The 26,990-nt window shown below is 39.4% G+C and overlaps 2 protein-coding genes across 2 annotated transcripts; one reads left to right on the top strand and one right to left on the bottom strand.

Annotated features, from left to right (window-relative positions):
* Positions 1–285: 285 nt before the first annotated feature.
* On the bottom strand, positions 286–4,469 carry natd1 (protein NATD1). The gene is made up of 3 exons (XM_033643988.2): positions 4,250–4,469; positions 2,561–2,679; positions 286–2,132 (listed from the first exon to the last, which is right to left on the bottom strand). Exons 1-3 carry the CDS (start codon positions 4,347–4,349, stop codon positions 2,016–2,018), a joined length of 336 nt encoding a protein of 111 aa, XP_033499879.1. The 5' UTR covers positions 4,350–4,469; the 3' UTR covers positions 286–2,015.
* A 3,699-nt stretch (positions 4,470–8,168) lies between these two features.
* On the top strand, positions 8,169–26,092 carry LOC117268061 (uncharacterized). The gene is made up of 18 exons (XM_033644220.2): positions 8,169–8,269; positions 9,150–9,210; positions 10,933–11,257; positions 11,492–11,594; positions 11,716–11,848; positions 15,970–16,079; positions 16,225–16,577; positions 17,109–17,329; positions 17,449–17,559; positions 17,756–20,578; positions 20,767–20,914; positions 21,074–21,179; positions 22,304–22,460; positions 22,620–22,712; positions 23,069–23,155; positions 24,240–24,381; positions 24,716–24,780; positions 25,385–26,092. Exons 1-18 carry the CDS (start codon positions 8,250–8,252, stop codon positions 25,439–25,441), a joined length of 5,115 nt encoding a protein of 1,704 aa, XP_033500111.1. The 5' UTR covers positions 8,169–8,249; the 3' UTR covers positions 25,442–26,092.
* The last annotated feature ends 898 nt before the right edge of the window (positions 26,093–26,990 follow it).

The following is a 26,990-nucleotide window of genomic DNA, read 5'->3' as shown; positions in this document are numbered from 1 at the left end:
TTTTAGGCACTTAGAGAATAATAATCCACACTTTATCCAATCTGTGCTCACCGGTGATTTAAAAGATTACTGTACTACCATGAGATTAAAATCTGTTCATTGTATGACTACTGGAAAAACATGATTGCTTTATAGCCACACTACAAGAAACTTGCACCGTAGTAAACAGCTCAGTTGCACCCTGACTAAAATATACCACACACTAGTATCTTATCTTTTCTTTAGAATTAGGCGTATGCACACCTTTCCCTGTTTTGGTATAAATACATACTTTGACACTGACAATGTGATTAGTATTGTTTTATTTATTTATAGACAACAAGAAAATGAAAAAAAAAAACACAGCACAAAACAATATAACAAGAATTGGTACATTTTGGTAGAGCCACCTGCTCAAGTGTTAAATCAGACATTTGTTTTCTCTCAAGAAAACACACAAATGGAAATACACACACACACACACACACACACACACACACACAAATGAAACAAAACCTTGGCCTATCAATAGGTGAGTGTGTCACCTAAAGTAAAGATTCACAAAGGGAAAGTGGCTTCCTGCAATTACCTCTAAGTGATTAAAGCAGATAAAAGGAGTCTGCCTTGCATGTTGATGTGTCCTGCCAAGGCGTTGAGTAACCTGAGGTATTCTTCTCCTCAACACTGAAGATTGTCGACAGCAAAAGCTCCCAATGAGCCAAAAAGGGAAACTACAGTAAACCTTTTTTTTTTTCAGTAAAATTTTTCTTTCGTGACGACTTTTATCATTTTGACATGAGCTGGTGAAAGCAGCCTTGTGAATACAAGAAGAAAAAACAACAACAAAACAGATCAAATGACAAGAGAAAAGAAGTGTATAACCTTCGGCCATCTAGTGTCATTTTCCTGTCAGACAGAACAAAGGACAGTGGACACCACAGAATGTAAATGCCCTGAATGTAACAGTGCTGATTTTGAAATGCTGGTTTGAGCAGAGATATTTATCCATATCCACACTTAGATGACTGACAAGCTTCAAACCCAATTTATCACGGGTGTCCGTAATATTTGACAGTTATAATGACGAAAATAATGAGTTTTGTCTCCAGAGTTAGACTCAGTTTGTCTTCTTTGGTTTACAAATCCCTGCACCTTTGACTAATCAATTCATGACCCCAATAATCAACAGTACATTTCTGTTATTGGTACGAACAGAAGTGGCTAGAGTTATGCTGGAACCAAACTGAGTTTGGAAAAATAAACGTCTCCAAAATGCAGATTATATTTTTCAAAAATTACCCATTACCCACCAAATTCATGCCTATACCTCCTCGCAATCACCTAAAAAATACCTCTTTTGAGTAGCTTGACAAAGATGCGTTTAGCATTCACAGTCTACCAAAAAAGTAATTCAGCCCTCAGAAACACTATTTCTGAGAGGAAGGGAAAGCAAATTTAAAAAAAAAAATACAGCAAAACAATATCAAAAGGAATCTGAAATATAAAAGTCATTGCTGTTTGATTATCAGTGAAGCCGTCATTGCTTCCTTTCAAACTATCATGGAGAAAGACAACTGGGTCGTTCATCTTGCAGCGCTCCTCACAACCAGTGAGTCTAAAGGAGGACAGGAAATTTGCAACATAAGATTTGACTCACATCTGTTCTCAATACAGGCCTAAAACCTTGCTTCCAGTCAGTGATGGGTCTGTATCCTGAATTTTTCTTTCTGAGGTAACACGCTTCAGCTTTGGTTAGTTTATTTGCTCATGTTTTAACAAGTACTGGCCAGCTGATTCACTTCCTGTTTGTGGTGAGTGTGTATCCCCGTGTTACTGACCCGTAGACCCAACGTTCAGCTCACGGACGTCTTTGCCACGAGATCAGTTGTCTCTGGAGTCACTCAGAGTCACGTTTAACAATGCCTGGAAGGTCCTTTGTTGTATGTCAGCCTGTAACTCCAATGCATGATGCCACACAGTACTTAACTCCTTGGGAGTCTCTGTCTCCTCGCCTTCTCTGTTGCAGCCATGTGGGGTCATTGATAAATATGTTCAAAGTACTGAGGCTGAGGATTCTCTTTGACGTATTTCTGAATGTACCAGCAGGTCAAGTGGGCTTTCAGATCCTCTTCCACCACAAAATCCATGGCTGCCTGCCATCACAGAAGCATAAAATCGCATCAAAACAGTTCTGACAGGCATCTTATCAGACAGCTTTTAATATGGACATTTTGGTCATTGACTTTAATATTTGAGAAATTCAACTTCATGTGGTGTTCTTCAGTTTTTTATAAGTGGTAAAATCACCAGTGAAGTCGTTAAAATAAGGTACTAATTCTCTTACTTCTCTCTTAATACAGTAAGATGAGTCTTCAGCTAATCGTTAGTGTAATTTGGATTCATGTGCAGACAATGCAGTTCACAATAAACGGTCTATACATTTTTTTGGTTTGTTTTTTATATGCCATAATTTATATGGTCAAAAGATTACAGATTGAGCCTTTAAGAAATGAACAGAGAGAAACAATCTCTTCTCTTGAGATCATGATAGATGTAAATAACCAGTGCTTATGAGTTTTACCTTGGCAAGGTGCTTGGCTATTCCTCTTCCTCTGTAAGCATCTGGAACTTCAGTGTGTTGCAAGTCCACTGTCTTCTTCCCAACATATTCATACAGAAGAACTGCTCGATCATGAGATCCTGAGGGTAGGCAGAAGTCATAGGTCTCTGTTGTGTTAAAGGTATTCTATTCTTATTTCTTTTCTTTAATTATAGGCTACTTTTTGTAAACAGTATCACCAGCGAAAGTGAAAACCAACCCCAGACTGACCTCGTTATATTTGTGTTTTTAGTTTCTTTTTTGCTGCTGTGTCTGTGATTTTTGCAGCTTCCTCTTGCATGCGTGCTGCTTCTGATATGCCCCCTGGGTGCTACTTTATTATAGTCCCAGCCTCATCTGCACACTGTGGCCAGGAATGTCCAGAACATAACACAATAAGAAGAAACTAGGAAAATTCAGGCAGAGGGCTGAGTCTCTGCAGATAAATACACTGCCACACACTAGTGGATTGTAAGTGATGATTGAGAGGGATTATTTTTGTATGAGTCTATACATTGTTTTTCAGGAAAATCCTGCTCAGTATACCTTTAAGTTTGTCTCCACCCAACCTAGTTTCCTACAGCTTTCCAAAAGTAACCTGACCCCACCTTTGTAGGAGATACTGACAATACATGATAATAATACATAAGAGGGCAACTGTCTGTGTTTGAGGACAAAACTTACAGAGAAGATTAATTAATACTGCTGCTCACTGCTATCACAACAAACAAAGACTTCTACCTCATGCCTGCAACACAATCTCATGCTGGTTTAACTATGGAGCTATGACATTTAAATCTGAGTACCAGACTGCAAGTGAAGTTACCGATCAAGTTGTAGTAGCTTGCAATATACATATAACACTGCAACATGGCTGTTCGATAAGTGAATGAGCATTCAGTCTACTTAAAACAAAAGAGTGACTGGTTTGATACCATGTGATGTGCTGCAGACAATGTTTGTGGATAGGGATAATAGCTGGGTGGAGAGAAACAGACATGATAAAGATCTTCATTCAGGGAAAAATGGCTTCCACCTTTATGCTGTAAACACATCTCACATATCTGAATTCATACATAACAACAACTTACATTGAGTTTTAAACTTACCAAACGATATATATATCATTTTGTCAACACTGGCTTTTATTTAAACGTTTCAAAAATGACTGCCTAAACCCATATGAGTGTAACTAATATAATACAGATCTTGATTAATCAAGGAAATTAAGATGATGGGTGTTTTAAGCATAACGGATAACAAATAAGGAGAGGAACTATGTTGTTGTACGGGAACTTCGCTAATGATTGATATTTACTGACGCCTATTAAATTGTCTTTTGTGATGGATGCTATTAAAGGTTGCGTATTTGCTTTCAGGAATGGAATGATGAAAATGTTTCCGAAAAACAAGCTGCTGAAGTTACAAGTCAAGGAAGTCAGCAGCTTTGACCAGGAGGCAGTGTCGTCTGTTCAACTCCTGACACGAAATAATATCCGAATAAAGACGTGACATCTGTTCTGAGTGAAACGACAAACACCTCTTTGTCTGAAATGGCAGCTGGAGTTATCAATGAGGACACGGCGACGATGTTGGCAGCGAGAAAAGCGACACCAACCGCTGAGCTAACGTTAGCCAGCTAGCATGCTAATGTTTCCATGTTGAACTTACCATTTAGTCTTATCACAAACTGCCGACGCTTTTTGTCGTGCTCCACTTGGATCTGAGAGTTGTTTGCGTCGAGGACATTTGCCTGTGCTGCCTGTGCCATAGTAGCTTTGTACAGTTGACGATGGCTGCTTTGCTATCCTGCAGCGATGCTAACCAGAAATGGCTAACTTAGTTAAAATGATGAACGGCCAAAGCAAAACACTCCATCCAACGAAATCAGCTGTGAGGTCACGTGACAACCAGCCAATCAGTGCTGGTGTTGTCGAGCGAGGAGGAAACAGTGCAGAACAGATGCAAAAATTGAGATAACCTAACTATTAATGTGATATTATACACAAAGTTTTAATAACAGACATTCTGCTGTATGTTACATAGAAATGTTGAAGCTGAAAACGTCGAACTTTGACGTCGACCGCAAATGTTTCACATGCTGCATATAGGTCACCTGGGAAAATAGAAGGTCTGTATAGGGTAATAGTAAACGTCGGCTATTTTAGGTTAGCAAAAGTGTGTTTAGTTAAAATGTTTTATGGGTTGAGATTTGGCATAAGAACCACCAATTTTGCGTGAAAATTAATTACTCATGGTCAGAAAATAAAATACCTCTGCCAAATGATTTATTTTAGTGTGCCTATTAAAGGCAACTTGTCTCTCAGTTTGTAAAATCTAGTTTTGGCAGTTGAAGTTAACTAGAACTCAAAGCTACAATGTGCCAACTGTACCCATGGTACTATTAAATAACATCTCATATCCATTTTGGAAAGCCTTGGCGATTTAACACCTCTTGTAAAACCCTCAGCCAGAAACCTCAGCGTCATTTTTGACCAGGACTTGAACTTTGAACTTCATGTAAAAAAAAAAAAAAAAAGTGGTCCAGACATGTTTTTATCATTTGAGAAACATAGCCAAAGTCAGGTCTTTTATCTCAGCCACAGATTTGGAGAAACTCATCCATGCTTTTATTTCTTAACGCCTCGACTATCGTAATAGCTTCTATACCTGTCTCAGCCAGAAATCATTTCACCATCTACAGTTAGTACAAAATGTAACTAGGTCAAAAAAATGTGACCACATCACCCCTGTTTTAGCATCCCTGCACTGGCTGCCTGTTCATTTTAGGATTGATTTTAAAATTCTTTTGTTTTTAAGGCCAGACTTGGGCTAGCCCCTGCCTATATTTCAGACCTTTTATCCTCACACAAACCAGCTTGCAGTCTGAGATCTGCTGATAAGGCCCTGCTACTGTAGCTGTTCCAAGGTCTAGGCTGAAAACAAGGCGACAGGGCCTTTGCAATCAGGGCCCCTAGACTCTGGAACGATTTGCCTGAGGAAATCAGGTTTTCAGAGTCTGTTCCTTATTTTACATTGCTCATCAAGACACACTTTTACAGGAAGGCTTTTATGAAGTTATGTTTAAGTTGATATAATGTTTAATTTGTATGTATTTTGTGTTGATATTGAGTGTGTGCTGATATTTTATGCTGTAAAGCACTTTGTTATTTATATTGAAAAGTGCTATACAAATAAAGTTATTATTATTATTATTATTATTATTATATCCGCCCGAGAGCCAAACTTTAGTTTGGTATGCATTTTTAATTTGTCTTATCTATTTCGGATCAGTAGGACCTGATAAGTATAAAAAACTAAACATTGTCAACAATAATTAAATCCAAATGTCCTCAAACGAGAGGATAATAAAGTCCCAATGTCCTCAAATGAGACAACAATAAAGTCCCAATCAGTGACGGACTCAGGATGTTTGAAGGGCAAGGGCGAAAAGGAAAAAAAGGGCACCTACTGTATGACATGGGGACAAGAGGGCAGCCAAAAGGGCACATTCACTCGTTTTCATCCAATAGGGTACATCGTCTTGTTTTGATCACTCAAGAGGGCAGCCAAAAGGGCACATCCTATCATTTTTGTTAATCAAAAGGGCAGCCAAAAGGGCACATCAGCTTGTTTTCATCATTCAACAGGGCAGCTGATAGGGCACATCCTCTCATTTTCGCCACTCAAGAGGGCACTTTAGCGCGGCGTTTTCAACCGAGGCGGAAACACCTAAAATTTTGCTAAAATTGGTCATATTTGCTGCCATATCACACTTCAAACGTTATTAATCATAAATAAACAAATCATAAACAAGTTTCAACCATAAAATCCGATCAGCTTTTGGTCCTTGTCCAGTTTTGTGTCGGGATCGGCTGCAGACTGACTTGGCAGAGATGGCTGCCATCTTGTTTTTACATGGATTAGTGTATTGTGTTCTTACTACCACTAGGTGGCACAAAAAAGTTTCCATGAATGAGGACAACAGTTATAAGTTAAGTAGTATGTAGTATAGACGGAATTGCCTTGTTTACATTTACTTCCGGGTAGAAAACCGGCGCGTCAGTTGAATGAAGACGAGCGAGACGAACGAGAAGTAAACTATATATATCATTTAGAATAATTTGATGTTTGTAAAGTCTATAAAACCAATGATTGAACAGCTAACCTTAGCTCAACTAATCTACGATAACCATGACTAATTACAAAAACATGCATACAGAAGTAGTAATGTTTGTTCAATCATTGGTTTATAGACTTTACAAATATCAAATTATTCTAAACAATGATATATATAGCTTACCTCTCGTTCGTCTCGCTCGTCTTCATTCAACTGACGCGCCGGTTTTCTACCCAGAAGTAAATGTAAACAACAAGGCGATTCCGTCTATAAGGTCAACTAAACCCAAAATATGATGTCATCATATGAGGAGACAGGGTCCCAGGAGGATATTCAACGTAGGAGCGATCAGACACCTTGTAACACCCTTTTAACATTTGTTACATTTCATTTTTATGCCATGTCATTTGGAATTGGAAAAAAGGAAAGAAATCTTGCCTACATAGTGTGTAAAATGTATTGCATGTATATTTTTAACAACACCAGTCTAACTTTAATCTGTAATGTTACCTGATACTACTAGATACAGCTAATTAGAATCAGTGCTGGATTGGGCCTACTAGTTACACTGTAAAAAATGTAGGCTAATAAGTAATGTAAACATTTCAATTAATTCATCAAAATAATGTAACTTATTACATTTGATAACTTTTTGACAATGTATGTTTTAAACTGAGCAATAAAGTTGAAAACTAGCCCATGGCAAAACAAGGCATTCCTGCACAGAAAAAAAAGCAAAGCAACAGAGTGATATTTTTTTTATTCTACATATAGATTTTTAATTGAAAAGAATATATTCAGTGTGACCCCAATCACCAACATTTTGATTATCAACTGTAATTAGATCACACATTTTTCCTCAGTAAATGCCACTGGTCACAATTACATTTATTTTGTAATTTAATTATATGTAATTTGCTGCATATAACCAGTTACATGTAATCAGTTATTTCTCCAACACTGCTTAGAATTGCCTCATGGCCAATAATGTAGTTTTAACCTATAGTCTCAAGACTCAAAGTGTTTTTATGCAGACTAGTGATGAATCTAAGAAATAGTTTTTGATAGTCCAGGTGAGGTCACAGCTCACAGATCCGCAGTGACAGCTTTGTCACTGTGTGTCATAAGCAGTGCAAACATAAGGTCAGCAGTCAAATCCCCTCAGTTGGACTTTAAAAAACTAATTTTTCTTTAGTTTCTTTCGACTTTTCTTGTGGATTGTATTTATGTAAATTACATACTTAGATGTGATAGAAACTAGACTTTTGCAGCATTTCCAGACATTGTAGGCAGGTATGTCAAGATCACCAACATTACAGTGACGTAATCCTGTTAATCTGTTGGCTTAATCTTGCAAACACTAATAGAGTTTGTCAACTGTGTGTGGGATTGTGTGTGTGTGTATGTGTGTGTGTGTGTTTCTTTGGGACACTGTTGTATAGACCTGTTTTTGCCAGAGTGAGAGGGAGCGCACCTGTTTTGCAGATGGATAACAGTATCAGCCAGAATTTTTTATGCCTCATTTAGTGGTTTTTAATTGTGCTTTTGAAAATGATGTCCAAGACGCCAAGGTAAGTCAGCATTATCTAACTGTTTCCTACATTACTGTTAGGGCAACACTGGTTTTATGCTCTTTTGGGATTGTGCTGTCCCTAACATCTCAATAATAATAAAAATTCTAAAAAAAAAGTATCCTCATATGGCAGTTGAAATATTGAATACATCAGTAACAACATAATGAGAAGGGACAGTGAGCGTGTTTGCAAAAGTTTGTACTTTTTACCTGTTTTGTCACTACACCTGATCAATTGATTGGCAGTGAATTCTTTCTTTCTTAAGGATATGATATAGATTTGTGTGTGTGTCTGTGTTTTTTTAACCCTTACCTTCATGAACTGTGTGCGTAGTCTCTACATAACACTCTCATGACTCCCAAATGTTAATGATTCCTGGCACCATCCTGCTAACTCTGGGCAGTAATTGACTACATGTCAATTAAAGTGACAATTTGTTGCAACATTACTTGACCACAGGTAGCGATTTTGCATTACATTTTAAACAGCGCAGTAGACTGATTTAGAAAAGCTGATATTGGAGGGAAAATACCCTCTTGGATACCCCTACAGAAGACAAAACGTGATAAAATACCCTCTATGATGGCCTTAGAATTAAGAAAATGCCATCCAGTGCCATATAGGCTCCCTTGCATGCTAGAAAACTTTATGACTCAGATGTTTTCCATTAATTTTGGCCATATCCAGAAGCTGCTCATCAGCTGCCTTACAAATAAATAAATAATAAATTTGAATAACCAGAACAGGAATGCTTTCCTTAAATATAGCCAAATAAAATGTGATAATAACACCGTGACCCCCACTAACTAATTGTTTCCTGAAAGTGCAGGATTACAGGATGATTCATGTTTAACTATCTTAATCTGATCAATAACAGGTGGCCTGAGACCCTGGTAAACTCTAGGACCAACAAACCTGCACAGGAGAAAGGAGGGAAGGTCAGTGCCACATTCACTTCAGAAATGCCCATTTCATAATTAATTGATGCTCATGACCTTAACCAAGGGTTTCCTTGTCTGGCATTTTTCAGATTCAGATTTATCAGATTCAGTGTGTATTGATGCATAGATATGACGTGTCTTGTGGATAAGGCAATATGTGACCTTATGACTTACTTAACATTTAAATTTTTCATTCTTAAAAAAAAAAAAACGTCTCCCACCACAGACCAGGACTTAGCTGTGTTAAAACGATGTGCAACCATGAGAGGATTACTACACAATGGGCCCCTGAGCAAGGATATACAAAAGGCCCCCAACCTCTCCTACACAGGGGCAAGACACACACTTTGTAGTTGTTTTGGGTTGTTGCTTTGCATGTCTTTGTAGTTGTAATGTACCTTCTTGTGGTTTTGTGTCTCTTTGAGGTATTTTTGGTTCGTTTTTGGTCAGTTTGTGTGTCTTTGTGGTTTTTCTTTTGTAGTTGGTTTGTGTCTCTTTGTAGTGTTTTTGGATCTCTTCATGGTCATTTTGAATCTCTTCCTGGTCAGCACCATTTTATACAGTCTATGGTCAGCACATGTTAATTTGAGTAATGCATGTATAGGGGCCAGGAGGCCCCCCTTACACTTTTGGCCCCTGGGCCTTTGTTCTGTTCAGTAATCCTTCCATGTGTGCAGCACAGCAGAGTTGTTGAAATGTTCTGAGTTGTTAAATTGGCTCATAATTAACTGGTTCATGTGGGGTCCTTTAAATAAGATCCCCAAAATACATGTTAGTGTCTAAACCATGGACCTTATACTCATTAACTCAATTAACACATCAACATAACAAATAAAGTCAGAAACATTGAAATTTGCAAGGTTTTGTTTCATTTTGTAAGTGTGCTGAATATGAAACTGCTCTGACTATGTTTTGCCGGTTTTCATATCAGCAGTGAAGCTCACTGACAAATGTGGTTTGAAGAGTCGTAGTACGACATCTTACTTTATAACAACTTCCTCCTGACTGTGCATGCAAAGATGTATTTAGATTATTGGTCTATGCTCTGAGGCCCCTTGGGATATTCATTTCACAACATAAATGGGAAACATTATTCCCCAATAAAAATACTGATATTAAAATATATAACATTTGACTATATTAACAATAGAAATGTTCTGTTTTGTTCACTTCACATGGACATTATTTCCTCTGAGTGGGTGGTTTTTGCTGGATGTGCATGTATTGTTTTATTTATGTAGCCATTAATGGCTGAAACTCAAGTCAGTGCATTTACAACCAGCACAAGCTGCTAAGTCAGGATTCTTCGAGCCTCCTCTAATTGATTTCTCTGTCTTGTGGTCCAATCACAGATTGATTACCTCTGCAGTTGGTGAGGCTGCATCTCTAGAGACTGGAATAGACCGCCTGTGTCTGATGGCTTTCCAATGCTCAAGTGTGATTAAGTTCAAGTGTGTGTTTGTGTGTGTCCAAGATCACAGTGTCGGTCAGATGGTACTTAAGTGAATTAAGAGCTCATGGGGATTAAAATGTTCTCTCCAGAGGTGACTGGATTGGATGAGTCCATGTTGGGACAGGGGTGACCACGAGGTGTGATGTTTGATATTTAAATGTTGTCATCCTCAAAGCTAAAAACTATAGAGAACGACATAATTTTGCGACTTATTTTCTCAACAATTACTGTTGAGCCTCTGCTCTTGCTCTCTCTCTCTCCCAAAGGACCCAGCAGCAACAACTGTGGCTGCATCTAGTGGAGGTAAACAGGCCAGCAGCAGTAAAACCAGCGTTAGTGGTGGAAGGAGGAACAGCCTCAACAGCAAAGGGAGTGATTTAACTGCTAGCGGCAGTAAAGCTGGTGGCAGTTTGAAAAGAGGCAGCCTTGGCCACCAGGGTACTAGACAATCGTCTCGCCCAGCCAGACCAGCTCTCCGCCTCTGTAGCAGCCGGAGCTTTTCCTCCCTCCACACTTCCTCTCTCACTGCTGCTCAGTTCATGAGAAACAGCCGCTCTCTCAGCAGACTTGACCAAAGACCCACTGGAGACGGTAATTTCATTCTTATATTACAGTTAAAAATCCTATATATGTCTAAAAATCTAAATAGTTTGGCTAATTTTTATTATTTTATTTGTTAGGTTTTTTTCTTAAGTTGCACCACAACTAAGAAGTTGTTAAATTAAAAGGAAGCTTTGTAAGAAAATAATGATAAATATCACTGAAGAAGCTTCTTAAATTGTTTTATTTACCACTTTTGATTCTTTACTGCTGTCTCTGAAACAGATTCAGACCGTGTAGTTTCAAGTTCACAAGTAAAAAAAGGACAAAGCACAGAAAAGTCAGTCCTCAATTCTGGCCAGCAGTCCTCTTCTGTGGAGCAACTAAGGTTTGTTGTTTTTTCTCACAGTCTCCTGGATTTTTCTTTTTATTTGAAATGCTGTTACTGTGCTATGTTTCAAATGAAATACATTTGTCAGTCTGTTCCATGTGTGTTTCTATCTTTAAAGGGACAGCAAAGAATGTGATGGTGACCAAGCGGAGAAAATGAAAACAAGCAGCTCCTCTGAGCCACTGGAGTCTTCCTCCTCTTTAGTTTCTGCCACTGCATGTCATCATCACTGCAACCAAGTAAAGAAACAGGTACTTCCACTTTTAATGTGTATTTATGAGTACATTTTTAAAGTGACTGTTAGCTGCTGCTGTTTTTACCAATCTGCATATTACATACATATATTAACTGTATATTTTCTTGCGAGTTGATTAGAACTGACTCATGTAGCCCCTCCATATAAAGGTGGGCACTACAGTGATCTTAAGGACCCAATTTCTTTGTTGACTTGCTTATATAAAAACGCCAAATTAAGACATTTGTCTGCTGGCATAAAATCCACACCAGTTTGGTTTCAGAGCCAATAATGGCACTGTCTCATGACTGTGGCAATGCACAGAGTGGGACTAGCAGGAGTATATGATTAGAGGGATTGTTCACTCTGGTTTCTTGCTGGTTGCTGAAGGCATGCTGCATGTTGGGCCGTGTGTTGTTCATTCATTTAAATGATAGTTTCTTTTCTGCATGATTACTGTCCTACAAACACCATGTTGTTGATTCTGTTCAGTCAGCCACTCTCTCTAAGCGCCCTGCAAGATATATTATTATTATTATTATTATTATTATTATTATTATTATTATTATTATTATTAACTTATTGCTGCTTCATGCAAAATAAAACAGCTGGATGTTGCTGTTGAGTGGTGTGCTTTTATCATAGACTTTGTAAATAATGGATGTAGCATCTGTGATGTCACCCATTGGTTTGTGGACTGCTGTTTTGAAGCCTCTAGTTTGGCATTTTCACTGTCAGCATCTTGTTTTTTTGGAGCCAGAAGTGACCATATTTGAAAGAGAGGCTGGCACTGTGGAGGAGCAAAGAGTAGATCTGACTCACTGACTATAGCAATGCCTCTCAGATGTCCTGTCACTCAAGTGACCCTGCCATTAAATATGTGTAACGTTGGGCCTTAATAAAATGTAAACAGATGAGATAGAAAAAAACCCCAAGTCCGTACAGTTGTCATTGAACTATATTAACAATAAAACCAAACCTAAACTGTTTTTTGTACCAGGCCATAAACATGTTTATTTCCGCTGTAAAGTTGGGCATTTTAACATGGGAATCTATTGGGACTGACTCTGTTTTGGGGCCAGCCTCAAGAAGCCATCCAATAAACTGCCGTACCTGGCACATCCACATGGGCTTCATTTTTCAACCTCAGGGGTTGCCGCTTGGCTTTTACCACTGTATACTTTGTAAGCTTGATGTCAACTGTGTATTCAGCCCTCTGTTAATGTAGCGTTACAATAGCTACCTAGCTAAAGTTAATTTCAAGATGTCGTCGCCATAGAAACAAAACCCACACGTGGCATGTCATTAAGAAAAAGTGCTGGAATGAAGTGCTCCCCAGGGCCTTGTGACTGCTTTTCTAGTGAAGAAAAGCGCCATGTGGAAACAGGCCCTCGTCTTGCCATTCAAATACTAGTGTTCATATTTCCCAATTAATGTCACTTTGTAATATTTCCAATAGCTTGTAGAAAGCTCCAGTATATGCTGATGATACTATATTCTCCACCAACTGTTGGAAGTCTTCTTTTGCTGCCTTTAAATCCAATTCATTGGGGTTTTTTTAACATGACTTTATTTAAGGCCTAATGTTAAGAAATACACCACCAAGAGAACATGTGCTGTGAATTATGAATCCAGTACTTTAGAAGGTGCATATAAGAACAAAACTAGTTGCTGCTCTTGTTAATTCTGGCATTTCTGGTTGCAAACAGCAGCAAATCCCCCATTTTCTCACATCCCCTCAGTTGTAGTACTATCCTCTTTTCTCTCCCAGGAGTTGAAACGCTCTGCTCCTGACATCTCACGCTCGGCACTCCCTTGTTACCTTGGGCTAAAATCCCTTGAGTGCAGACATGTTGAGGCCTCCGCTATTGTGAGTCTGATCCTGACACATTCTCACAGAAGTCGGTGTATGAAAACACATTTAGATAATAAATGATGATCATTGGTAAAGTAATAGATAACATTTGTGGAGTACCCTAGTATTTCTTTGGCACATAAGATGCTTTGCTTCTTCTTCAGCCTGACCTGCTCAACTTTAGGAAAGGATGGATAATGCGGCAGGATGCATCTGGACAGGTGAATTGGCCAATACAATGTCACTTGAAATTTTAGGAACAGTGGCATGATAACAGGTCTGACAAGCTAATAATCTCGTCCTGCTCTACTTATAGTGGCAGAGACACTGGTGTGTCCTGACTGACCAAATCCTGAGGTTCTACAAAGATTCAATAGCTGAGGAGGTGTGCTTGTTTCTGCATTATTCTGCTTCATTAAATTAAAAAATGAATGTAATTTTACAGCTTATATGTCTGTTCATATGGAGATTGATCCTATAGCAAACTTAAAAAGAAATTCATGACACTTTACTCAACATTAACTGTGAGTGAATGTCTGAATGCAGGTTTATGTTACAGACATATTTGCCCTAAGCTGTCTTGTTCCCTGATTGTTCATTTCAGGCAGCTGATGTGGAGGGTGAGATAAACTTGTCCACATGTTTTGACATCAAAGACTACCCAGCTCAGAAGAACTGTGGTTTTCAAATTCATGTGAGTTCAATACCTGCTCAAATTAACAGTGAAATAAATGAGTAATGCACGTAAAAGCACATATATCATCATAATTAATTTTTAATTAATTATGGTGATGATTTCATTGTATCCACACATTCATGGCTTGATGAATATTTAGAGCAATTCAAAATCAACTTATTTAGCTGCTACGGAGGCAGGTACGCTAAATAGTATGTGGCAGTGTCAAACAGTGTCTTCCAGCAGTTGATGCTGGTTGATGCTAGAAAAGAATGGATCATTTGTGATGATGCTCATTCTGACTTTTCGACTCGGTGTGCAGAGACTGTTTGGTGAGATGTTTCTTTTGAGGCATTTAGGCATGGACCTAGTATGGAGAAACTTTGTGAACACACATTGCACTTGTACCAAGGTTGATTTTGGTTTGTGTCCCTCAAATGTCTATGTTGTTAAATATCTGGAAACTTTTAGTATTCTCTGCAAACTCCACTTCCTGTGTTTCCTCCCCTTCGTTTTGTGAACTGATTATTTCTCTGTACCCTTGCAATCTTAGCTGGACTTCATTTGATCTGAAGGCAAATATGCTTACTTACTGTAACATTGTTTCATTGAGGTTTTGTAAGTCTAAGTCCAGTTCTTTTCTGGTGTCAGACGTAAACTACATTGTTGTCTTTGGCCTGCTCTCACGTTGTTTTGTAGGGAGAAGTTGAAGGAATACTTGAAGCAACAGTTTCAAAAGTTGAAATTAACTTTCTTTAAAAAAAGATAGGAGGAACCAAAATAATTCTGAACTACAGAAACTCTTGAATACAGTATGTGATATTTGTCTGGATTTGAATGCCATTGCAATTACCTGATACAAAATGTCCAATATTCCTGCTTTCCTGTTATGTAGTATTTTGTATTGTGCTGTTTTCTTATTGTATGTACCAATAACAATCAATCTAAATCTGCTACAGTCTATGCACATCTAATTCTTCTTTACAGCCTATTGTACTACATTTGTAAAACAGTTTCACAACACACATTTATATCACTAACAACAAAACATATTTTCTTAAAGGGACAGTTCACCCCCAAATCAAAAATTACATATTTTCCATCATACCTGTAGTGCTATTTATGAATCTGGATTATTTTGGGGTGAGTTGCCAAGTGTTGGAGATACTGGCTGTAGAGATGTCTGCCTTCTATTGAATATAAATGAACTAGATGGCACTCAGCTTGTGGTGCTCTAAGCACCGAAAAAGACATTTGAAAACTTAGGAGTAATGTCTCTTTCCAGTAATCATGACCTGGAGACATCTCTACACCTGATATCTCAAACACTCTGCAACACACACCCAAAACAGTCTAGATTGATAAAACAACTATAGGTGTAAGGAAAAATATGTTGTTGTTTTTTTTGTTTTGGGGTGAATTGTCCCTTTAAGAAAATTAATTTTGTATGCTTGACCATCAGAGAGAAAATCAAGGTAATCCAACATTTTAGATAAACTGTGACAAGATGTTACTACAGGATACATAAATACGACTAGAAACCATTTCTTAAAGCCAACACATCCACCACATTCCCCTTAACGTTGTAATATTTCTGTTTCCACAGACCAGAGATGGCGTGTACACACTCTGTGCTATGACCTCTGGGATGAGACGCAACTGGGTCCAGGCAGTGTTGAAGAATGTGAGGCCCAGTCCTCCACCTGACATCACAAAGTAAATAAAGTTGTCTTTAGTGCTGCAACCTTGGTGTCAGTTAGCAGTTTACATCTTGAAGTACCTCCGCTCGTCACAAGCAGTGTTATGGCTGTTATTGGATTAAAATACATTCCTCAATATGTTTTGTTGTCATTCCTTACAGCTCCCTTTCAGAGCAGAAGAGTCAACAGAAATCGCAGCATACAGACTCACAGTCAGCCGAGGGTCTAGAGAAAGCTGAACGCTCAAACAGCTTTTTGCAAGAGCACAAAACCAGTGTCAGAGGATGTGCAGAGGAAACACATCAGCAGCAGAAAGAGCAGGAGCCTAAACTGCAGCCAGAGACAGAGCAGAGTTCTGCTGATGGAAGCTCTGCAACGTCCACAATCTCCTCCTCTCATCAGTCCTCCCCCGTCTCACCCTCCATCTCCTCTGCTCCGACTCCCATTAGTCGTCCACAGCAGGTAGAGGAGGGTGAAGGTGCTTCCTGTCTTCCTGTTGCAACCACACAGACTGGTGAGTTGATGAACAAACTGAGACAAAAAAATGTCACCATCACAGAGGTTTTTAATAGTAAGTGAAATTTTAAAATTTCTGGAGCAAACTGAAATGTTATGTAAACTCTCACTTTATAGCTAGCCGAAGTATCTCTCTTTCCGGTGTCCCCCATTGGACCTTATTTTGGAAAAAATATGTGCGATGGTCAACAGCAAGTGGCAAATAATTTTTTGATACTTTATGAATTATGCTATAAATTACACATACAGTTTTGTCAATTTAAATGACAATTTTGCAAGTCAAGAAAGCTGCAGTTTGTCTTAGGTTTGTCATAGTACCATTTAATTTTTGTGACCACCAACACCAGCTAGCTAACTAACTATGTAACTTAGCCACAGTATGTTCCATTGCCAAATGTAGTGTTATCTTACCTGGTGTGTTTTTTCCAACGACTCCTGATCTTTTTAACCATGAAGCGAATGATAGAGTAAGACCCATTGCTCATGTACAATGCTAGTGTTAAATTCATTTCTTTGTTCTGTGCACCAGGTGTGACGGATGCATCATCATGCGTAGAAGGAGCTGGAAATGACAGCTCTACTTCTACCACAATGCTGTCGAATGTTGAGTGTTTCAATGAATTTTCAAATACACAGAGTGAAACTGAGCAAACTAAAACCACACCTCAGAGCGATAATATCACCTGTGAGTGCAACAAGGAGGCAGAAAAATTGCCCTGTGAGCAGCAAACTGGACAACTTGTCAAAGAGGTAAGATTATGTTTGAGTATGTGCATGTAATTCTGCAATAAGGTTGATTACCTCAAGAAAAAAACACTTGTATTTGAATACCTGTTTAGTGTGACAATTTCATTACTACTTCTCTGCAGCTGGAACAAACACAGAGGGAACTATCTCGACTCCAGCAGCTAAACAGGAATCTGCAGGTTGAGCTCAAACAAGAGAGAGAAAGTCATTCATGGGAAATGGTTCATCCACAGGTAAACACAGAAGACATTCAGACATTTAGATATTCACCAGTTTAAGTCATTTTTCAGGCAGTGCCCTGTAAAAACAAGTTCCATGTACACTGTAATTAATGTACACACAGAGAAAAAAGTGTATCCATATTCTGTGATATAATATCAGTATGCATGGCAGAGTTTTTCCTAATTAAAGCTCATTGTTGTCCCATAGAATGATCCTCCCTCAAACTCATGTTTGGACCATGCATTCGCTTTACAGCGTCTGCAGAAGATAAACCAAGACCTCCGCTTTGAGCTGGAGGCTCAAAAGAGGGGCCAGGAGGAAGCCAGGGAAGTTGAACTACGGCGAAGAGTAGATCTCCTGGCTCAACAAGCACAGTTGCTGGTCACGGGTGATGCCACAGCACTTGCACAAGCCCATCTAGAGCAAGACCGTCGGTGGTTTCATGAGCAGCAGATAGAGTGGGAGCGCTGCATGGCCTCTCTGAAGTCCCAGCTGAGTGCCAGCGAGGAGCAGAGGAGGGAGGCCGTGTCACGGTTCACACAGCTGCAGCAGGAGTTGCAGAGTTACCACAGTCTCCAACAGGAGGCTGATCGCTTACACAAACACCTCCAAGAGGTCACAACTCAACTTCATGCTAATGAGGAAGCACAGGCTCAAAAAGAGGCTCGTCTGCAGAAGCACCTCACGCTCCTTCAAGAAAGTCAGGACAGAGAACGGAAGAGCTTGGCTGCTAGCCTGGCACAGGCAGAGCAACACTCACAAGACCTTCAGCAGAGACTGGATCGGGCTGAACAGCAGGTGGAGAGCCTAAATAAGACCCAGGCCTGGACCAGAGATATTGAGGAAGCTCAACGGCAGCTTCAAGAGGAGCTGGCGTGCACAATATCTGCTGTGGAAAAACTTCAAGAGGAAAGAGAGCAGCTTGACCGTCGCTGTCAGGAGCTGCAGAACCAGTTATGTGAGGCAGATGGGGAGGTGAGCAGGCTGCAAAGCCGCTTGAAAACAGATGAGACACACTATTACAATCTCGAGCACTCATATGAGAGCGTTAGCGAGGAACTGCAGGTGGCCTTAGGGAAGGTGCAGCAAATGGAGACTGAAACACAGGACATGCGAGAAGGCTACGAGAGACTCCTGGACAGGAAGGAGCAAGAGCTGATTGAGGTTTTGCTGAAGATGGAAGTCTTAGGTAACAGTTTGGAGGAGACAGAAGTGAGGCTGAACAATGTATTGAGAAGTTGCATCTGTGCATCTTCTCAGCTGAGGGATGGATCCTCAGGGCCAAAGGCAAGACACCGATTGTCTAACAGCTCAAATGCAGTTGAACATGCAGGAGATGACCCAGAAAGATTTATGTCTGTGATCCATACGCTTGAAACAAAGCTTTATGCAACAGAAGAGAAGCTAAGGGATATCATGCAAAGACTGGAGGAGCACCATAGCCACATCAGCTGCCAGGACCCCCACCTTTGCTCCCAGCTCACTCGGAGCAGAGCCACCGCTCAGCACCTCAGTCTGCTGCTTCACAGTCAGGCCAAGCAGAGCCAGCGCTTTGCCCAGGAGACAGAGAACCGCTGCAGGATGTTGGTCGGTAGGTTTCAGGTCGCACTGAATATCGTGCAAGCCTGCAGAGAGAGGCTGCAAGCCAAGCCCATTAATATTACAGACTTTGAGAGACAACTGGCCACCGTTGCTGCGTGCCTTCAGCAAGGAGAGAAAGATGCAGAGAAACAGCAGCGTGAATCACACAACGCCAGCAAAGGAGAGGAAAAGATCCTCAACGATGAGGTATTAGCTGGAGCTGAGAGCAACACTAGTGCTGAGAGTAAACTCACTAATACTGTACACTCAGAGGACAACATTGGAAGTGTTGGGAGGTGTTTAATGAGGGAAGTATTTGTTGTAGAAAAAATGGTGTCTGTCCTTCAGAGTCAACCTGGGCAACTGTTCTTAGCACCAAGAGAGGATGAGGGGGGTTTGGCACACAGGTACAAGAGCATAATCTCCCAAAGAATAGCCTTAAAAACAGAAAAAAGGACTCAGTCCAGAAGAGCAGAATGTGATAACAATGGGTCTTTAGAGAGTGTCATCAGTGGAGTCTGTGCTGAAGCAGAGCTTATTTATAGGGCCTTAAAGTTTCAGCAGCAGTATGAGAGCATGACTCAAGTAAATAATCAGGACATGGAGGATCAAAGGAAGAGTTTGGCAGACATCAACCCCCCAGAGTTGGCTCCTTATAAGGAGCAGGTAGGACAGGGCAGAAGTTTAGAGGGAGCTGCAAAACCAGTTGAAAAGGATGAATCTGAAGTCCAAAAGGTCGAGGCAGAGAAGGCACCAGAGTGGTTAGAGAGACTTGTATCCCGGCTGCAAAAAAGGGCTGAATTCTTACGCCAACTCTGCCAAGAGATTTCTAATGACAGTGGAGCAGAGTTCAGTGTGGATGATAACTGGGAAAATGCCTCTGCAGCTGATTTAAACTGGATGCAGGAGCAGGCAAAGTTCATTTATTTGTCAGACAGGCTGCACTTGGATTTACAGCAGCAGCAAAGTGAGGTGTTAAAGGACAAACTGCAAGCTTTGTGCAAAGAGCAGGATATCACTTTGAAGGATGAGCAGGCGGCTTTCAATCATACTTTATGTCAGCTTCAGGAGGACAACAGTGCTTTAAGAGAGGAGCTGGAGTGTGCTGAGCAAAAGATAATATCTGCAGAGACTGGAAACCAGAGACTCCTGGAAGACATAAGGAAAATCGAGGATTATCATGAGGAGCGGATAAAAAAACTGGAGACAGAGTTTCAGGAGAAGATAAGGGAGCTACAACAGATACATGAAGAAGAGATGAAACACTTGCATGGTTACTATACCAAGTCTTCCAAAGAGAAACAGAGCAAAACCCACACGGAGGCACCTGCTTTCACTGATCATACCTCCTCCCTACCAGACCGGACTGTGATGGAGAGGAAAACAATGCTGGAAGGTAGAGCAGTAGCCATGAGAGGGGAATACCAGAAAGATCTAGAAAAACTTGAGGTAACACAACCTTATTTCTTTATCAGATACTTGGTCTATTTAAAGGTCCAGTGTGTAGGATTTAGGGGGATATATTGGCAGAAATGAAATGTAGTATAATACATGTGTTTTCTTTTTCATTTTGTTTTTGTTACCTCAAAATGACCCATTTGATTTTGAGTGGAAACATTTTTATAATTCTATAACAGGTCTCCTGTGATCAGAGTTTCACTGCTATGGAGGAAATGCACAGGCAGCTGATAGGTGACTTACAACAGCAGCATCAGACAGAGGTGGCAACACTGCTGAAGGAGAAGGACAAGCTGCTGCAGGAAGAGACAGCTGCCACAGTGGCAGGTAAACCTCTTTCAGCAAGAGATCATACAAACAATAAAAGCACTGCAGCCCTGTTAAGTCAATAAAAACTCTTTGACTTATTTATTTTTTGTTATGGGGATTTTTTTGGAGAAGTTGTAATGTGTTAAAATTGATACAAGTTGTCACATCTTTCTACAGCCATTGTAGCGATGAGGAGAGCCCATAAACAGGAGCTAGAGAAAAGCCGACAGTCTCAGCACATCAAGGAGAGCGCTGACATCACAAAACTGCAAATCGAATATGAGTGAGTGACCACTGGTCCCTTAACTGCATTTGTTTTTTCAAAAGGCTGCTACTGACAGACAGCTGTATACATGCCACTCTGTTACTGCAGCATTTATTGCAGGGTTGTTGTAATGGATTATATTCTGACCTTATACAGTAAACTGGTTTCTCAATATATTGTATATGGTATGAGGTGAGTGTAGAATTATGGCAGGAGTGACAGTAGATTTTTTTTTCATTTATTCGTGTCTTATTCAAGATAGATTTAAAATATACACTCACATTGTACTTGTATTTACAAACCATGCATAGGATACTGGGATTTTCCTGGTATAGTCACGGCTCATATGTCAGCCTACTGAAGGATCAAAACTGAAGCAGCTTAGAGACAGTTCACCCCAAAATCAAAAATTCGCACTTACCTCTTACCTGTAGCGCTAGTTATCAGTCTAGATTGTTTTGGTGTGAATTGCAGAGTGTTGGAGATATCGGCCATTGAAATGTCTGCCTTCTCTCAAATATCATGAAACTAGATGGCACTAAGTGAGTGGTGCTCAAAGCAGTAACAAACTCAACAGCTATGTCTTTTTCCAGAAATCGTGACCCGGTTACTTAAAATAATCCACAGACATTGTTTTGAGCAGTTTCATGTAGGAACTGTTTTCTTTCTATCACCAACTTATCACCGTACAGAAGGAAGCGTGCATCTACTCATGGACGAGAGGCTCATGCTCGTGACAGCATGAGACTTAAGATGCACACTTCCTTCTGCATGGTGATACAGTTGATAGGTGTATTCCTTAGAGAGAAAATAGTTCCTACATAAAACTGCTCAAAACAAGGCCTATTGATTATCTTAAGGATTTATATTGTAGAGAAGGCAGACATCTCTATGGCCGATATCTCCAACACTTTGCACAGTGCAAAGGAAAAAAAACTGTTTGGGAGATACACTTACAGTATTTACAGCAGTGTCAATCTTCCTATTTTTCTACCAGTTGTGCAACCACTATCCATTGGACCTGTGTCTGGGAGCTTTTCCCCCCCAATTCCTCTTGCTATTAATAGTATTTTAACTAAATATCTATCTCAAACTCTGCTCACGTTATTGCACACCATCATGCCCTTGCTTTACCACTGCAGGAAGGAGCTCCAGTTGATGCATAAGGAGCTCGAGGCGTTGTCGGTGCAGCATACTCAAAAATGCCTGGAAAACTCTCAGCTGAGCCAGGAGCTGCACGATGAGAGGCAGTCCTTGATGCAGTACCAAAAAGAAAACCAGGAGCTCAAAAAGAAGCAGGTATTAACATTTTGTTTGCACATAGGTAGCCAAGTTTTCTTCACATGTATTAAGTTTACATAGAGCCACATCTCAATAGCATAAACAATGTATGTGTATTTCTAAAGACATTTATAAAAACGTATCTTCTCACCCTTTGTCCCCTGTCATCCCTTCAAGAGGGAAACAGATGAGATGTCTCAGCTACATTTCTCACTAAATGGGAAACAGTCGCACGTTGCTCCTCAAGTGAACAACTTCTATGAGATGGAGGTGAGTGTCCAGAAAACAGAGAGTTTAACCTTTATCTTTGTCAAACCAAAGTGCAAAGTAGTGATGGTGCCAATGTATTTAACTGGCAACAAGAGTTTTTATTTGTTTGTTGTGGTAGAAGTGGTTCACATATATTTGTGTTTTTCAGAAAAATTGACCTGTAGCTTGAGTTACTGTTCTGTCAATTTGTTCAGTATTTATTTCTATGATTAATCCAGTTTTATTTAGAGTAATGATAACACATAGTAACTGTTTGCACTCATAATCCTGTCTCCTTTACTATACCTCACGTGTAAATTACTGAAGAACTGTAACATGTATTTTACCATATTTTATTGATGTACTTTATATTTTAGGTGATTCTACGGGCGAGGGAGGCCGAAATGCAGTTTCTCAGGCAGGAAGCTCGTTCTCTCAGAGAGGATCTGAAGATTGCTCGAATGGTACTGAAATCTCTTTTAAATTCTAATATTTTAATCATGCTAGATTACAAGATTATAGGGGTGTTGCAATATACTGATAGTGATGATAACCGTGGTATTTACAGATGAACTCTATTACTAACTCTATTAGGCACTGGTTTTGCTTTTGCTCCTTGAAAACACTTCTTATCTTGTATATTTGTATATTTGCCAGAGAGTTATTGTTCTAAAACTGGGCCCAGTGAGTGACTGTGACCCAGGGAAACCACTGATTGTTCTGGTTGTGAACATTTAATTGTGGTTGCTGTACTTACTGTAATCTGAAGCATTCTCTGACACAAGAACTTCCTTCGGGATAAATGAAGTTCTATTGAATTGAATTGAATTAAATTAAATTTCGTTATAATGTAAATTATACACATACTGTATAATGATGCTGTGTAAATGATCCACCTTCTTCTTTCTTTTCATTCTCATGTTGTCTCCTTCCCTGATCAGCATTTGTTTGCCTTTTCACATCTGTTAATTGCTCTTTTGGTACGCTTTTCTACAGTTATGGTTACAGACTTTCTCTCCACCTCCTTACACTGGTGTTTTGAGTTTAATTTATTTGCCAAAAAAGAGGAAAAAATGCACAATAAACAAAGTCAATGATGACTTTGACTTATAGCATTATTTTTTTTCACCAAATTTTCTACAGATATCGCAATAATATTGTTTACGTGAACTCTTACTCTGATAATCTTAACAGAGTAATTTACATTCATACTTGGAAAACATGACTAACTTTACTGAAATTAGTGGATGAATGTAAGTTAAACATAACAACAAATTATCAGCAAACATCTCCTTCCATCTAACCTTTAAGACTGAGGCATATTAAAACAATGTGCTGAAATTAAAGTGATAAAGGCAGTTGCTTGAAATTATACCTATGATTTATCACATACTGTAACTAAAAGATGCAACTGTAAAATATCAAATTCAAACATGTTGTTTCTGTGCCCTGACAGCCTGAAAATATTATTATTGTTCATATGAAAACCTAAAAGACAATCTGTGATTTCATATTGACGCGCGTGTGCGTGTGTATGTCTATATACAGGACAAAATATACGCCCAGAACAAACTCAAGGCTCTCTATGCGAACAGCCAGGATGAACCCCATCATGATCTCAACAAACTCTGTGAAGACGCCAAGTTTGCCACTTGGTCTCCAGGCAGAGACGCCTCAGGGCCGAGCCTCGGTGAGAAACTTTTTACTTTTGCTAAAAATGTTATGTTAACTTATGACAGCTCTACTTATACAGACATTTAAGTCTGAGAAATGGGTTTATTTACTCTATTGTCAAGAGTTAGATGAGAAGATTGATAGCACTCTTACATTGGTTCTGTAAATATGAAGCCAGCAGCCGATTAGCTTAGCTTAGAATAAAGACTGTAACAAAACAGAAACAGCAGCAACAAATGAACTTACCAGCACTTCCATCAATCTCCTCAAGTAACTCAAGAGAGTGAATACATGTATGTCCCAAAATGTAGAACTGCTCCCTTAATTTCCTCTCTCTGTGTCCATCTCAGAGGACAGTGTGACAAACACAGAGAAATCATCCCTCACACATCAGATCAGAGGAGTGAGATCAAAGGTAAAATATGCTGCTGCATTGTCTGATTTTGTTAATTGATGAGTTCAAAGTGTTCCCCTCATATTAACCATTTTCAGACATGTGTACTGGAGTCACATGACTTGGACTCAACTTTAGACTCGACTTGACAAAATCAAAAAAGACTTGCAACTCGGCTTGGACTTTAAAACCAATGACTTGTGACTTTACTTGGACTTGAGCTTTTTGACTTAAAAATACTTGATACCTTCCTCCAAGCCCAAAGATTAAAAAGAAAATGTTATGTATTGAAAAGTGTGCCACAAATCAATTAATTTTCCTTCATTTCTTGAATCAGCTAATATTAACATTCATGTTTTAATTTTATTTTGACATAAAATGTTAAACATGCAACAACATACAGTATGAGTTTAAAGAAAGAATAGTCTTGAGTTTACAACAAGAAAGGACAGAAACCAACAAAATTCATTCTGTTGCATTTAATAGTACGATATGCTATGAAAGTACATTGTCAGCACTACTTTTTTTACGGTCAAGTTTTTAGTTGCACTAACTAGAGATTAAGAACTTTAACTTTTTCTTTTATCTGTTATTTCTCCTGTTTGTGTGTGTGTTTGACTTACAGAGTTTAAAAGAAGGCCTCTCTATCCAGGAAAGAATGAAGCTTTTTGAGTCATTCTAATCCAAACAAGATGAGAAGAATTTCAGAGTAAAACTGCTGTTAAACGGAAGATGTATCTCTTCTTTGTTGTTACGCAACATGTGTTATATTTTATGTAATTGTTTTTTACCTTGTAAAAAGTTGGTTTGTTGTTAACATGCTATGTACTTTGGAATCTGTGTGAGAGGTAGAAATGAGCGTCAGTATACCACTAGAGGGAGCAACAAGCACTGGCTTTTCTAGATAAACATTTCTAAAAGTTGACTGTTATTCATTACACAGCAATTACAAAAATAAATTATATTTATATTTTGTTCCTCAGTACAATGTACAGTTTAACTTATAGACATATTATCTGTGTTTTCATTAAAATTACTCTTTGTTGCATCAGTTGTATAAAAACTGTCATTAAGATGTTGTACCACTAGATGTAGCATAATACAACATAAGCTCTCACAGCAGAGGTGATGTTGGTGAACCTGTATCTGTTCTTTTGCTGTTTTATGACCAAAAATATTTCAGCTGCATAATGAAGTAATGGCAAGAATTTTAGGAAGGCCACTCTTTTTATCGATATATGAAAATATTAGGGTTAGTGTGTGAATATTTTGTATTCTGGCATTATTCAGTTATGTTAATTCAGACAATAAAATGCATGTCTGTTCACCAAAACACATTGTTTATGTTTCCCTCACCAGTATCTGATTTTAGAAGCCCATTGTAAGTACATAACTGTGTTGTTAGGTATGTAAATGTTGTAAAGATTATCCGAGAGGGAGGTTTGGTCTTTATTATGGGATGTACACATCAGCCACAACATTAAAGCTACTAACAGGTGAAATGAATAACACTGATTATCTTGTCAAAATTCACTGTTCTGCTGGGAAACCTCGGGCCCTGGCATTCATGTGGATACCACCCACCCATACACTGATGCAGACCAAGTACACTTCCTCATGGCAGCAGCACTCCCTGATGGCAGTGGCCATCCCTTTCCCACCTTGCACCTCACAGGACTTGAAGGATCTGCTGCCAGTGCCCTGGTGCCAGACACCAGGATGCTTCCAGAGGTCTTGTGTTTATGACTTGACAAGTCAAAACCAAATCCTATTGAAGTCTGATCCAAGGAGGCCCCACTATGGACCAGACTTGACTCTCGTGCGCTGGTATGTCCCATTGATGCTGGATCAGATGGGATCTGGGGAATTTCGAAGCCAGGTCAACACCTTGAGCTCCTTTTCACGTACCTCGGACCCTAAGCAGTTTTTGTGGTATAACATGGCATGGGTGGGGAGGTTGTGGCACTGCCATCAGGGAGCACCGTTGCCATGAGAGGGTGTGCTTGGTCTGCAACAGTGTTTGGGTAGGTGGTGCATGTCTAGATGGCATCCACATGAATGCCAGGACCTGAGGTTTCCCAGTAGAGCATTCCTCGTAACAAGATGATTAATGTTATTCACTTCACCTGTCAGTGGTTTTAATGTTGTAGCTTATGGGTGTAAATATGAGAGAGAAAGTCTCCTGATACTTTTGGAAGAGAAATTATAGACTACTAAAACTAAAGAACTGT

The sequence above is a fragment of the Epinephelus lanceolatus genome, chromosome 18 (assembly GCF_041903045.1).
Source record: "Epinephelus lanceolatus isolate andai-2023 chromosome 18, ASM4190304v1, whole genome shotgun sequence".
NCBI lineage: Eukaryota > Metazoa > Chordata > Actinopteri > Perciformes > Serranidae > Epinephelus > Epinephelus lanceolatus.
The sequence above is the reverse complement of the archived record's forward strand: the minus strand, read 5'-3'. Positions and strand labels throughout refer to the sequence as shown.